At 42.8% G+C, this 14,332-nt stretch overlaps 1 protein-coding gene across 1 annotated transcript in view; it reads right to left on the bottom strand.

Annotated features, from left to right (window-relative positions):
- The window catches only part of DIXDC1 (DIX domain containing 1), a 36,261-nt gene extending 23,651 nt beyond the window's left edge, over nucleotides 1-12,610 (bottom strand). Inside the window, exons 1-2 of the mRNA XM_009882446.1 lie at nucleotides 12,551-12,610; nucleotides 288-417 (exon numbers count right to left, since the gene is read on the bottom strand). Coding sequence (XP_009880748.1) covers nucleotides 288-417; nucleotides 12,551-12,610 — 190 coding nt within the window. The remainder of the gene's footprint in view (nucleotides 1-287; nucleotides 418-12,550) is intronic.
- Nucleotides 12,611-14,332: the final 1,722 nt, after the last annotated feature.

Below are 14,332 nucleotides of genomic sequence, written 5' to 3'. Positions count from 1 at the left end.
CACTCTTTCAGAACTCCATTCCAGCCTCGTGGGAGTTAATACGGTCCCTGACAGGTTTTAGCACATCTGTTGTAACTTTCTGCTAAAACATAAGGACTTTAATATAATTGCATTTATGATTTGCTTTATGACTGTTTTCTTTTAAAGTCATTCCTTCCCCCCCTACAAACCTCTGACACTGTCATTAACTGCCAGTTTGCCTGACAGATGTCAAAGCCAAGGCCAGCCTCTTCTACACAAGATCTAAAACTACAAGATGAAAAATAGTGCCATATGGCATTACTGACCTACAATCTCAATGAGCAAAGCAAGAATGACTCCATCTCGGAGATCTCGTCTCAGATCTTGGACTGGCTTTATTGTTGGCTGCTTCTTCAGCTGGGAATTCACCCAGGCCACATATGCCTGTAGTTGTTGCTGAAAATAGAAAACAAAACATTTGCACATCATTGCCATTTCAGAGGGAAGTTGCATAGCTCTCACTTTTCTCTTTCATCTTCACAGATATCATCTTTTGCTCTTGAAAACAAACGCCAATGGTCTCATCCCAAAGCCTGCTGAGCACTAACTGACATCACTGCACACTGTGGTGCAGCCCACTCCACGCCAGGACAGGAGGAGCAACCAGGCAGCAGGACAGGACTCATGATCTAAGCACAGCTGAGAAAGCTTTACATTACATTTGACCTAGGCTGGTGCCAAAACAATGCTGTCATCACCTCATTTTGTCATTGGTGCCGGAATTGGTTCAGTCACAGCATTTAGTGTCCCATCCACACCATTTTCTTCCACATATCAAGAAAGTAGAAAAGCCACAATGCAGAAGCAAAAAAGCCTGCGTTATTTCCCATTAAACTATGCCATCTACCAAAAGAAACAACTAGGACAGATTTCCTGGAAGAGGCAACAGCTTCCCTCCTTAACACTCCCAGCATGGCTCATTTGTGACAATTCATGCAAGAGGGAAGAGACACCCTGTTGTACAGCCCCCTTCCTCCATTTCCTTGGAGCTGCATCAGCATTTCTAGTAGCCCTATTTCTGCATATGTGGAAGCTGGCTTGCCACAGCACTTAACACCCGCAAGACCTGAGAGCAAGGTGCACTGCCTTTCCAGCAGGTCATACTGGATGCTGCTACATATAGCTGTGCGTGTTGCCACAAGGGGAAGACCAGGGAAACTTGAAACTCAGGCTTCTGGTCAGCTTGAGGACTCATCTGGCATAAGTGACAAAGGCAAAGAGCAGATTCACATGACTCTTTCCTTTCCATTCCCCTCTCAGTAGCACTTCCATGGCTAGTAGGAGCGCTAGTAACACTGAAATCCCTTTGAGCAGGGCTGGTGTGGTACATGGAGGGTAAACAAACTTATCCATTTATGGGATTACCTCCCTTTTCACTAAGCTTCCCATTATTCTGCCGATGCGACAGGTTTTAAGCCTCCATTCTATATTATCTCAGCGATGACAGAGTTTATGCTTTTACAGCCCATCAAAGTCACAATCTGATCACAGCTTCACTCTTAATTACCCTGACATAGGAAATCCAACTTTAATCACACCATGGTTCGGTCTGCTGGTTCAGAAAGGTGACTGGACCTGTATTCAATCAGTTCTGCTCACTCAGCAGAGAGTGGGAGAGCAGGACAGAGATGAGCTTGGGGGACTGCCTGATGGCTTTAAAAAAAAAAAAAGAAGCAGAAGTGGCAGATCTGATGCATGCTTGCCGGAGCAGACTTGGCCTGTCACGTGTATTGGATCTGCATGCTCTTCTCTAGCTGTAATGGCAACAATCCATGTCAGTTTTGCCTGCCCAATTTCAGAGGTCTTTATTGTCTTCTTAGTGCAACTGGGCACTGCGGAGAATCAACAAGCATTGAGTTTCTGTCTTACACAAGTTGATGATCCTGTTCTGTTTTTCAACAGCGGTAACTGTTGCTGGCTGCAAAAAGCACCCCCACCTCTTGCAATTTTATTTTAACCGATATTGGGGGTATTGAGATTCAGTCTCACAACAGTCTAATCCCAGAGCCAGAGAGACCACAAGCCTTCTGTTACACAGATTTCATAAAGCTTTAATTTACTCAAAGGAGTACCCAAGAAAAGAGGTAGGTTTGTTTATACTAGTACAGCATCATTATAGAAATATGTAGATTCATAAGTAAAGATGTACCAATAGGGTTGCAGCATGAAAACTGCATCTGAAGTCTATGTAATTTAGCAAAATAATCTTACCACAGTTGTGTTTACTACCTTGTGGTCATTTTTCAGATCATTTTACAAAGTTCTAAGCTGTTATATCGTACTAATTCCACAAGAGCACAGCCCTTTCCAGCCCATAGAAAATTTCCAATTTTTATAGGAGCGTATATAGTTCTTCCATTCAGACCCTTCTGTTTTCACTCAAAAGAAAAATAGACCCTTTCGCTAAGTTTGTTTTCTATTTCTTTTTGCTGAACATTCTTCATGCATTCATAAGAATGCATTTTTGGCAAACTTTTAGTACTCTCTCTTAAAATCATGAGAAGGTTGACATTGTTGTTATTAGAAGAAAAAGTCACTCCTAAATCCCAGTGCATTTACATTTTAAACAATGTTTACTAAAAGGAGGATTCTGAGACAGTGGAATATGTACATCACCATTACAAAGTAATTTCATACCAGTAGCTGTTTTAATACTGCAGACTTACATTCCATTAGAAGACTCCCCCCCCACCAAGCATAAGATTTTCCTGCAGAAGTTCAGACAGTTGGACTGATCAACATTTCCTTATTTTGCATCCAAAAACTAGAAGATCTAATGACTTTAGCTAGAGACTTGGATTGCTACAAACCTAAAAGCTCAGGGAGTAAGCTGTCACTTCTGGCAGCTAAGGTGAGCGGGTGACTAAACTTACCAAGAAAATAACAGATATAAAAGTTTAGTGACCTAAAAATGGCAAAATGGTGTTGAATGCATGAAGGGACAAAGCCCCCAGGCTACTCTGCAGAAATTTTTAAGTTAGTGAGTCAAAAATGCTTTGCTTCACCACTCTGTGGCTTCCTCATTAGCTAGCATGGACTAGGCAGCAACAAGGACACTGTGGGACATACCTTAGAGCCTGACACCTCCAACACAAGCACAAGGCCTTGATCCACAGCCACAGATTCAGTTTAATGAATGAGACCCGTAAAAAAAGAAAAAGTAGAACACTTGTTTTACTTGCTCACAATTCCATTTGTTTCAAAACCCAATACAGCTATCTCAACTGACAACAGAACAGCCCTGAATACTACCACAGAAATATGACCTGCTACTTGGATGGATATCATTCATGGCATTTATTCTGGAAAGTATTCCAGGTATCATCTTCCAGCACAGAGGAAACAGATTTGCTAGGATGTATTCTGCCATGAGAACAGCAGCTCTACACCGCCTACTCCACTCCACAAAACTACTCCCTAGCCTGTGCTTGTCACTTGTCCACAGAAATACTCACACCAAAAACACATGCTCCATTGCCGTTTGTGGCTGCAGGCATCCCAGCTCAAATGATACACACGCCCCATCCTGTCACATAGGTCTCAGCTCCTCTTAGTCAACAAGACTCCAAGGAGGTAGATGACATCTCAAAAGCACTCCTCCTTTCCTTTTCGAAGGCTGCCCCCCCGTGCTTTCACACTGCTTCCTGACAATAGAGTAGGACATTGCATTTTGTGCCTTCTAAATAATTCACAAAAGCAGGCAGTAGCCCCAGAGGCAGAGCAAACGGGAGAACACAACTCAGACTGAGTTAAGGATGCAGGGTGACTCTTTGTGCCTAGGAGGCTGGACTCACTAGTCCCCCAGACCTGCTCAGGTTCTATGCTCTGACAGCCACTCAAATTCCTACACTCCTCTTGTTTAGCTTTTGTCTTTCTAGTTGAGGGGAAAGATCCTGTGGGACCCATTATACCAATTCCAGTGATGCTGTAACTATGCTAATACAGCTTCCTACAGAAGCTCCAAACTTCACAAAATTAAGCAAAGCCCTAGAGCTTCCCCTTGTTGGTTTATAACCTAGTATGGCTAACAGCTATACCCACCAGCAATCAGAGAGGGGAGGGAACAGCTATTGTTCTATCTAGCTCATCCTCTTCCTTCATAATAATCAAATAATTAGCCAAATAATTCTTCCTTCAACCACTGCCCACTTGAGTTTTCTGCTTCTCCCTACATTTTGGGTTGAGCTTCTGTTCAGCTGAATCTTAGACTTGATGGAGCTCACACTACTCTACTCTTGTATCAATATTTCTTTCAAAACCAGGATTTTCAGAAGAAAAACGTATCAGCCTAGGCTAAGATTTACTGTGCAGAGCACATGTTATTAGGATTATGGTGGAGTTAAGCTTAATCCTATTTATGTTAACACAGCTTTGTGTTCCAAAAAAAGGCCAGGTTTACCTGTACCTCACAATGGGAAGAGCAGCTCCCTTACCTGAATGAAGTTGGAGCCCAGACTGCTTCAGCTCCTAGGCACATCATTGTAAGGTGTTTATATCCAAGTCACTCTGGAAGCCTTAAAAGACTTTGTGGGGCAGGAGAAGATTTTTAAAGCAAGGTACTAGGGGTCACCTGCAGTTGTAAGGAAATTCCCAACTTACAGGCACTTTGGCTGGTAAATTACAGGTAAGCACTTCAGTAAGTACAACACATATCAGAGCATCAGAGCAGGGTTTTACTTTGGATAACTTAATCAGCATATACCTTGAAGAAGTGCCTAAGACCTACTGGCTATAGGAAAATGGTTGTGGAGGTCAGGAGCATATATTTCAATTGACAGCCAATGATACGCAGGAGGAAAATGCCCTTCCAGGGTCAGCACTTTTTTTTTCTCAGCAGCTGTAATCCCTTACTGATAATTACAATTAAGTGTCATTATCCAATATTTTCCACAGGTGGAAGAAAAGCAGCCGCTCTATTGCAAATCTCCTGCCAGTTGTAGGTGTCCTTGCTATTCTCATTTAACCAGTGCAGTTCACCACCTGCTGCTTAGGGCTCATGTTTCCCCCCTCTCAACCATCAATCACTCCAGTCTGCCTGACAATAAATACAGGGAGATCACAATGCCCTGATGTGCTACTGTCCTTTATCATCAGTGCCATCTACATTACACTGTATAAGGTTAACTTTCATCTCCTCTGAGATTAGGGTATTGCATATTTTGAAGTGGGCCAAATCTTCATTCTTGGACAAAATCATTCTTTAGCAGGCTGATTCCTCCAGAGGGCCCGACCTCCTTGCTGTCATGTTACTGTAGACTCCCATGACACTCTCTGCTTCCAGGAAGAGATTACTTTTCTGCGTTCATCTGATGAATTTGGATCTATCCTTATCGTTGGATTTAGGGAATCAGCCTGGAAGAATAATGTTTCTCATAATCTTTATTCTGCTTTTCCTTTATACCCTATGGACACTGCCCAAGCACCAGGTCTAACAAGGTCAATGATAATAGCCCTCATGCTATGAGGTTGGTCCCAGTATGAAAGCCATTGAGTGTCTTGTCTGTTCAGAGCACTGAACCAAATGTCTGTAACAGCAAAGCAAAGACTAGCCTAATTGCATCAGCATGGAATGTTTAAGGCCGTATGATTTCTAAGCTTTCTGACATTACTTTAATTAGATGGGAACTGTAATTTTCCATCCAGTGCTCCTCTAGTTTGATTTTTTTGTTTTTGTTTGAGAACAAACCTGCCTTTGTAGAAGCAGAAAACATAAACTCCCAAGCAAAGAGCTCTCTCTGCTCTCAAATCCAGCAGATTTTTTTCTCAAAATTGCTGCTTAAATGTGATTCAGGCTGTTTAATGTATTAAGATAGCTTCTGATGCATCCAACAGGGAAAACCACCCCATTATGACCAGAGCAATGCCAAAACAACCATACACACCCACAGGGCTCCTCTTTCATAAAACTCTTACTTTAAAGCAGGAGGTGTAACTTCATTCAAAATAACTTTTGGTCTGATGTGTATTTTCCAAATCTTCTATAAACAGCCTGTCTCAAGCACAGAAGATGCCTCAGTACAGGAAGACAGTTTCGAAAACGAGGCACCCATGCAACCTGGTGCACACCAGGAGACAGTGTGAGCGCTGCAACAGACCGGGACCTCCTTAACCCTTCACCCCTATCGGAGTGAAAACATGGACGTTTCTAACACCCTAACATGTTTGGACAGGATTTTTCACTGATTTGCTGAGACCCAGAAAGAAGGATTATCCTGAAGTCTCAATAAAATTCTAGCCAGGACACATTTTCTGTAACTTCTAAGGTCAATTTCAAAGACTCAAGCAGCACTTGAGGCTGAAGACAGATCTCGCACAGGAACTGATTTTGCCCTTCGTTCAGAATGTCACGATGGGGACAACACTGTCGTCGCATACAGAGGGAGAAGAGCAGCAGGTTTTGCTCAAATCCTGGCAGTACTGCTGGGTTGAAATGACAACTGCGTGTGGCACCCTGGCTAAACCACCACTTGCTACTGGGAGGGGAACAAGTGTGTGGTCTAAGAGAGCAGCTCGCTGGCAGACTTTCAGATGCCAGCTCAAGTGCTGGAAGGTCTGTAAAGGATGAAGTTTAGAGCTGAAAGTGTATTTCACATGTTGCCTGAGTGCAAACAACAGCAAGAATTTTCAGAGTGCCCAGCTATCCAGCAGGACACGTAATTTTTGACGGCAAAGTTTTCCACATCTTTCACAGTCCTTTACCCTTTAACAGGAAGAGCTTAAGTGTTAAACAGCAAAGCCCAATGCCATTCAAACATCCTAAATTCTTTCTACCATTTTGATTTTTACTTCTTGTTGCACAGCCAATAGCTGTCATACTCCATTCCAGAGACATACAACTTTCAGTACAGGATGAAGTAACTCTTACCCGTGCCTATATACACTGATATTTTATTCATCTATTGTTGCATTTTAGAATCCTTTTGGACGACCTTAGTAGATGAAAATGTAAGATCTCTTTAAACAGCTCATGAAGTCAGCAGCACTACTCACATCTGAAAGACAGTTACGCTCTGTATTTTGTTGCAACCCAGCAATAATTAACCTTGAGTGTCCTCCCAAGAAACTGGCCCTAAGTGGGCAAATGGCAAGAAATGCATGTCTGACAGCTTTTTATTTCTGTAGAACCAAAGAGTTATTTAATTTGTGCAGAACAAAAGCCTGATGATTCCATTTCTCCTTTTAATATAAGAAACATTTTCCTGCTGTTGTTCTTTTGCCAAGACATATCCTTGCTGTCAGACAGTGATCTCGCTTGGGCCACCCACCTGTCAGATAGGCATATTTTTGTGAGTGGCATCTAAGTGTGCTATCTTCAAACAGTAATTTTGCCTGTCACTTTCAAAACACCACATGCGAGCATTCTCCCTGCAATTAATCTGTTTTCTACCTATATGTCCTTTAACTCCAATCTCTCATTTTTAAAAATCCTGGGATTACTCACTGTACCTCCAACACCCACAGAGGCAGTTCTGTGCACCCTGTTAATGTTCAAAAATCTGAAGATGGTATCTGTTCCTTAAACAAATTCACTATGACTGCAGGCAGCAACTACTCCAGAAGTCTACCAGATAGGAAGTCATGTAAAATGAATCGTGCTAGGATGCAGTCCTTTGAATCAACAGTCAGACATCCGCACCCCAAAATGTTACTGCCATTTGAAGCCAGGTTGTTCTTTAGGGATAATTTCTGGCACTTTTGAAAGATGTTTTAGTGCCTCTGCCTTTGCCCCAATCTGGTATTTTGGGGCCCTTTTCTCACACAGACATTATTTCTATGCAAGCATATAAGCAAAAAGCTGAGCCACAAGAGATCTTTTACTGTAAACTGCCACTGCTTTGGAGCACATGATTCACCCTGAATTATCAAATGGTTCCACTACACCCAAACAAAGTCTAAGGTCTGTCAAAACAAGTTGCACTGAGACATTCCCTGATGCTTCAGGAAAGAAAAGAAGCATTGTTCCTTATTTAGCAGAATGCAGTCACTAGCCCTGTACAGACAGGGAAGAGAAGCTTTGTGAAGAGACTGAGCACACAGTATGACTGAACAGTGCTTTTTGCAGGCAAGAACCTTTCATATGAAGAAAAGGGGAAGGGACACACAGTGAGGTTGCCTGGTCCAGGATGAAGGGCACTAAAGGCACATTAGGACACAGACTCTGTTCCTTGCTCTGCGAATGACTTGCTGTAAATTTGGCAGCTGACTTTACCGTTGTGTGCCTCAGTTTCTAGCTATAAAGCAGCTGTACTAATTTTTATGTTCCTTGTAAAATATTGTTTGATAACAATAAATCTTTGACCATTACTGGGCAAATGCACTGTAATACACCCTGCCAAAGGACAGTCACTGCTATGCAACCAAGTAATAGCCTGGCTTAGACATACAGTGAACCTCAGGCAGGGATTGAATCCTAACTCCTCAACCCCTAATCCTATATAACAGCAAATACATCCTTCCCTTGCTGATAGTCCTATTGCTGGCCAGGCAGGAGGGCTAGGAAATAATTGATAAGAATTCCTGCTAGACGAAGCAATTGTCTGCTAAACTACATCTTCATGTAAATCCAGGTGTGGGAAGCCCCAGCTGTGTTTTCTGATGTCTCTACTTGAGGCTTAGCAGAATTACAATGCAGCAGCTGCCCAGTCTCTTGCAGACCAGACAGGCAACCTGTCAAGGTTGAGGTGGTTCTTTAGATCCCAGCCTTTCTCACTCTGGCCAAGCCTTAAACAAGCGTGCCTGACCATCCTGTGGCTTTCACAGTGTAGAGCGGATGTAAAATACTAGCAGACTCATACCAAAATAAAGCTGATGCGAAATGAGACTTGGCCCTACTATGTGGAGAACAGCAGCATCTCTAAAGAGTTGCTTCTTGTATTTAGTGAGACCCAGGCTCTGAGGGATTCGGTACTACAGGGAGCATTTAGTTATGGGCTGGTTCTAATGGGCTGAACTGGACGAGGGAGACAGGAGCCAAAACAGCTCTCCTCATAGTGAATCCTATTAGCTATAAATAGCACTCATTGCAAGGAGAGGGTGCGTGCAAGTTTCTTCTGCTAAGATCACAGTAGCAAAGACATTTTTATCACAGATCATGCACGTTACACCAAGGGGAAAAGAGCGGATGCAAGACAGTAGCAAGTCTATACTGACAGAAAATTACTTCAACCAGAAAAGCAAAACAAAATCAAACCCAGGTCATTTCCCACAGCAAGGACTCAGATCTCACAGACAGGATGCCATCTAATCACATCAAGTCCACCAACAGATACAGCAAAGCTTGAAGAGTGAGGGAGAGAGACCTCTATGTGTAGGAAATCCAGGAAACACCTACTGCAGATGCCACTCACCTAAGAGCCCACTACTCGAGGGAAAATATTACATGAAGCACATGGTGAGGGGGAAGGCAATGAGCAGCCAGCTAGGGAGAGAACACAGAGCTCTACCTGCACTGCACCGCTTCCTGCGTGCGTACTGCTGAAGAGTAGCTGTTCTCACGTAGCAAAATGTGTAGGTATTTCCCCATGTAGACAGAGCCTTATGTGGTAGCCTTGCTGCTCTTGGGAGGCCCTGATTTCAAAACAACCTCTGCTTGTGCTCCTAAAATTCACTGCCATTTCACTCTCTAGAGAAGAGCCAATCCCAGGCCTGTTGTTCAATGTCATCTCAGAGGGAAAAAACAGCTATTTCAAATGACTCATTGCACACAAGCAACTACATAATTAAGATTTCCAGAGGAAATTATCTTCCAACTTGAAAAAGAGAAGGTACATTATTGTTAAAATACAGAGACATTAATGTCTTGGAGCTGTCAGGCCCATTTCTGACACATTTCTGCATGCCCCATCTGTTTTAAAGAACTGACAGAAGTGTGGATGCATATCTCAAATATACTGCATTTCCTCACAGACAGAGAACAATCTGAGGCCACATGGACAGGATCACCACAGAAGAGACCTTACCCTCTATAATTTCCTTGCATTAAACTACTGCTTTTAGCAGCCATACATTCCCGTGCCACCATCCAGCTGTGGGATTGAATTATTTAGCTGACTCTGAGCAGGAGAAGTCTCAATAAACAGCAGGGAAACACCTTTGAGACAGGGTAGTCCCTTAACGAGAAAGGGACAGGAGCTGCATGATGCCCACAGGGGAGTTCGCTACATTTCAACATTAAACAACAGTCATCATGCTTTAGATGTCTGCAGTTGACACTGTTCACAAAATATTTTGGCCAGGGACTCTGAAAGGGAAGGGAAATACACTGGCCTGAACTTGCAATTTACAGGGCCCCTTTAGCAATCTGTGATTATGTTCATCACAGAGAAAGCATCCATCTAACAGGTATGTGTGAAGCAGAACAGGAATTACCTGCAGAAAGGACAACTACGCTGCATTCTTCATCCCCACTGAGGATGGACAGAGAGGGAAAAGAATGCAGAGGAACAAAAGAAACTTGCCTGTAGCATCTTGGCTTTGTTGGGTAACTTTCCAGGCATGGATTATTGACCAAAGGTGCAAGATAGAGACACACAGTCTTCCAGAGAAACTTGGGCCTCTAGGTCCCAAGCATGTGTAGGGTTGCAGATGAGCTCTGCACATAGACCCAGGAGCTTGCTAGCAACTTACTTATAAAGCACAGATTTGGAAACTATGTCCTTGTATTTCAAGGTATCTAGTCACCAAATAGCCACTGTACAGAAAAGGCACTGAGTCACCAAACAGTTCCTGTAATACCCCAATTCGCTGCTTGTGTTAAATTCAGTCCGACTTTTTATCTTGAATCTGCTTTTATACCCAAACATTAGGTTTAGTAGCCAGCCACTCCCAGCCTTCTAACATCACAGTGCTGTGTTGGGATCAGACATGTTGGGACACTCTTTCATATTCAGGGACTTCTATAAACAAGCACCAAAGGTACAAACAGGAGAGGAAGTACAGCTGATGGATCAAAACAGAAGGCATGGAATTACAAGGTTTCTTGCTCATTTCCAACTGCGTCTGTGATGTGATGCACATCCTTGACAAGTCACTTAACCTCTCTGCACCATAGGTTCTGCACTTGCAAAATTGATTTTAACTTACTTTTGTTATAAAGTGAAGTGTGTGATGTAGCAGAGAGATCCCAAGTGGGAGGCATGGGAGTGAATCTGTTTTTATGGTGGGAGAGGGACCTTTTTCCACAGCTGAGCAGCCTGTGGGTAAAACCAGGCAGTCAGGGTGGGGCTAGCACTTAATGTAAAACTGTTCTTTGCTCCCATTATTAATTGTATTATTAATCTATACACGTTACTATTAGCTTATGCCAGAGAAGGATCTGCTGCCCTCGAGCACAGGAAGTGTAAGCTTGAGCTAAATCAATGCATTTGCTAGCTAAAAATTAGACTAAGCTACGCCGTGGAGGAGGGGATGGAGTATTTACACAGTTATGCAGAGCAATCAAAGGAGACCTGTGGCTGGCGTGAAGCTGTGAGGCTCAAGTTTCATACCCAGTTTGTTTTCCCCGTGATGACTGGTGCTGTTAAGCTCAGGAGGGATGTTCATTTTCTGTGAAGAATGGAGTATGAGGGCAGATGAGGAATGACTAAACACAAACAAAACCAAACTGTGCATGTTAAGAAAGACTAAAACACACCAAGAGACTATCCCTGCCACCATATGAGAAAGCAAATAGCAGCTACTGTTTGGTTTCAGCACAAGCCCCCACAATTTTCCTTCCTTTTCAGCTTACAGATGGGAAATCATGTTCCAGCATGGTCTGCACGATGCACAGCCAGGCAGCGGCTGCACAGGCATTTTGTACTGAGTCCATAGAGTCCAACGGAACTAATTTGTTGTGAACCCTAAAGAGGGAAGCCGACAGCAATCTGTACTCCCTGTGCAGTCACAGGATTCCCATTTCTGGAATTTCTTGGTACTTCTCACTCCTTATTTTATGATTTATTAGTCTCCCTGACAGCAAAATAAACAAATTTAAAAAGAACACTTTTAAAATTATATTTTCCTAACCAAGATGAATTTCAGTCCCCTAGAGATTCAACCTACAGAACAAGATGGGGGAAAAAAACAGCCAGTCTGCTCTTTGTCAGCCTCTCCCAAAATATGTGTGTTCACAAAGCAGAATTCCAGGCTTTCCAACAGCCTTCATAGACACTTCATATACTCTGAAGGGGAGCGAACTCTCTAAACTAAACTGTGCTCCATAACCCTGCTGCAGTTTATATTATTTAATGGTACAACATTAAAGCACTGCGAAGAGAATAAAAACTCCAAGCTAAAAACACCAGTTGTACAACAGCCACAAACTCTTCAAAAAAATATTGCTGATTTGCAGACCCCTGGCTGAGCTGCCCAGTATGCCCTTCTGTTAGTAAGCAGCTCTCCCACCCTGAAATCTCGCTCATTTTTCTCCTTCTCTGTTCCTCAAAGCACTTAAAGCACTGGGAGACATAACAAGTCCTGAGAGATGCTGCACAAAAGCATGCTGCCTTGCCCCGGAAAGGTCTGTGGAAGACTTGGGACATGCATTTACCTCTGTGAAGCCCTCCTGAAGAATATCCAGTAAATTCCCCCTGGCCAAACAAGCAAGCATTCTCCACAAGCCCACCGATGGGTGAGGGTCTCAGAGGACACAGGGCAGATCCTCCAGCTCTGGGCACGACCTCTTCCTCCTCTTCCCAAAGACAAAGAGTTGGAGCTCATCAGGAACCGCATTCATAGTCCCATATGTGCAGCCCGTTACTGCACACGGATAGTTGAGCCAAAGTCAAGGCTTGCACTGGGCATGCTCGAGAGGGAGCTGCTGGGGGAGTAGCGGGAGAGATGTCATACGTTCCTATAGAAACGCTTCAGCTTACAAGATGCAGGCCCAGGACTGAGTTGAGGAAACATCTGAAACCCATTTCCAGCAGTCGTACTCACACAAAACCTGCTGCGTCAAAGAGATTTTCAAACCCACCAAACACAGCAAGCCCTGTATGGCGTGGGGGAAGGGAGAGAGTCAAAGAACGGCAAATAGCAGATGCCTTGCTTAGCTAGAAAAGCAAAAGGAAAGACTGTAAGGGCTGCCAGCTTTAACTCTCAGCAATCGTTCTGCAGCCCCGAAGAAATAGCAGCATTGTCAGCAACCTGGTAGAGACAGGAAGCTGCAAAGCAGACCACAACACAGCCAGTAACATTTCCACAGTACTCGGCGCTGCTCTAGCTGCTATGGCAATGAAGTCGAAAGAAGAAAGAAGACAGAAAACTTTCAAACGAGAATTAAATACAATCCCCAGCAAATTTTCTAAATTGATAACAACTGCATTCATTCCAGAAACAAGTATCAAATATCTCCAGGTAATCTCTCAAATTTCATCTCACCTTACAGGAAGTGCCCAGAAAAAAAAAATAAAATAGAAAAACCTCTCAGAATGGATGAAGACAACTTCTGCCAGGGGCTCTGCCTGCCAGTCCACAGAGCAACGCTGCAAGTACTGCCCGGTGATATCAGACTGTGCTTTCAGATTTCAAAGCATTTCTAAGTGATAGACACATTTAAAAATAAACATGTTTTTCTGCCTACGTGTTGAAGCATGTGGTGGAAAATGCAATTGCATAATTTTACTATTTTACCCTATCACATACAGAGATGCAGCTAAAATACAGAAAGACACGCAGCAGGTATTTCCCTCTCTAACCAACCCAAGTAATTAAAAAAGAAGTCAGCCCCCATGCCTCCATGACATTTTAAAAATTATTTTTTCATGTTTGCCTTCCTTACTTTTCATAATTCAGTGGGAATTGAGATTTTTATGTTTTCATTGTTTGTAATATGACATCTGTTAAGCAAAACAACAGATCACTGCGAGGCTTTGCATAAAGTCTTGTAAGCTGGCAATGCGGGTGGTTAGTGCCTTGATCCAGCTTACTTTTGAGACTCAGAATACCATTAAATAGACAGCAATATTTATCCCCATTTTTTTGTGATGCAATCAAGTAGCTTATGCCTTTACAATGTCAACAAAATTTCATAAGAAAACTAAGTTGTTTCCCTATCAGACAGAAAGTGACCTAATTTAAAAAAAAAAAACAAACAGAAAACAAACCCAAACAACCACAAAACACACTCTAAGCCTTTTCTGTGGACTTTATAATGCTATTCTTGACTAATAATTGCAAACAAAAAAAATATTTATTATATGTTTTTCAGTGCTACATAGTAAACATACATTCATAGAAGACTTCTAATATTAACTGGTCAGGATGCTCAGATCATCCCTTCCCGATACCACTTTGATTTCTGGAACAAAAAAAATTAACTCCAGATATACTG

The sequence above is a fragment of the Charadrius vociferus genome, unplaced genomic scaffold (genome assembly GCF_000708025.1).
Source record: "Charadrius vociferus isolate BGI_N301 unplaced genomic scaffold, ASM70802v2 scaffold1413, whole genome shotgun sequence".
In the NCBI taxonomy this organism is placed as follows: Eukaryota; Metazoa; Chordata; class Aves; order Charadriiformes; family Charadriidae; genus Charadrius; species Charadrius vociferus.
This window is presented reverse-complemented; position numbering and strand designations above follow the sequence as displayed.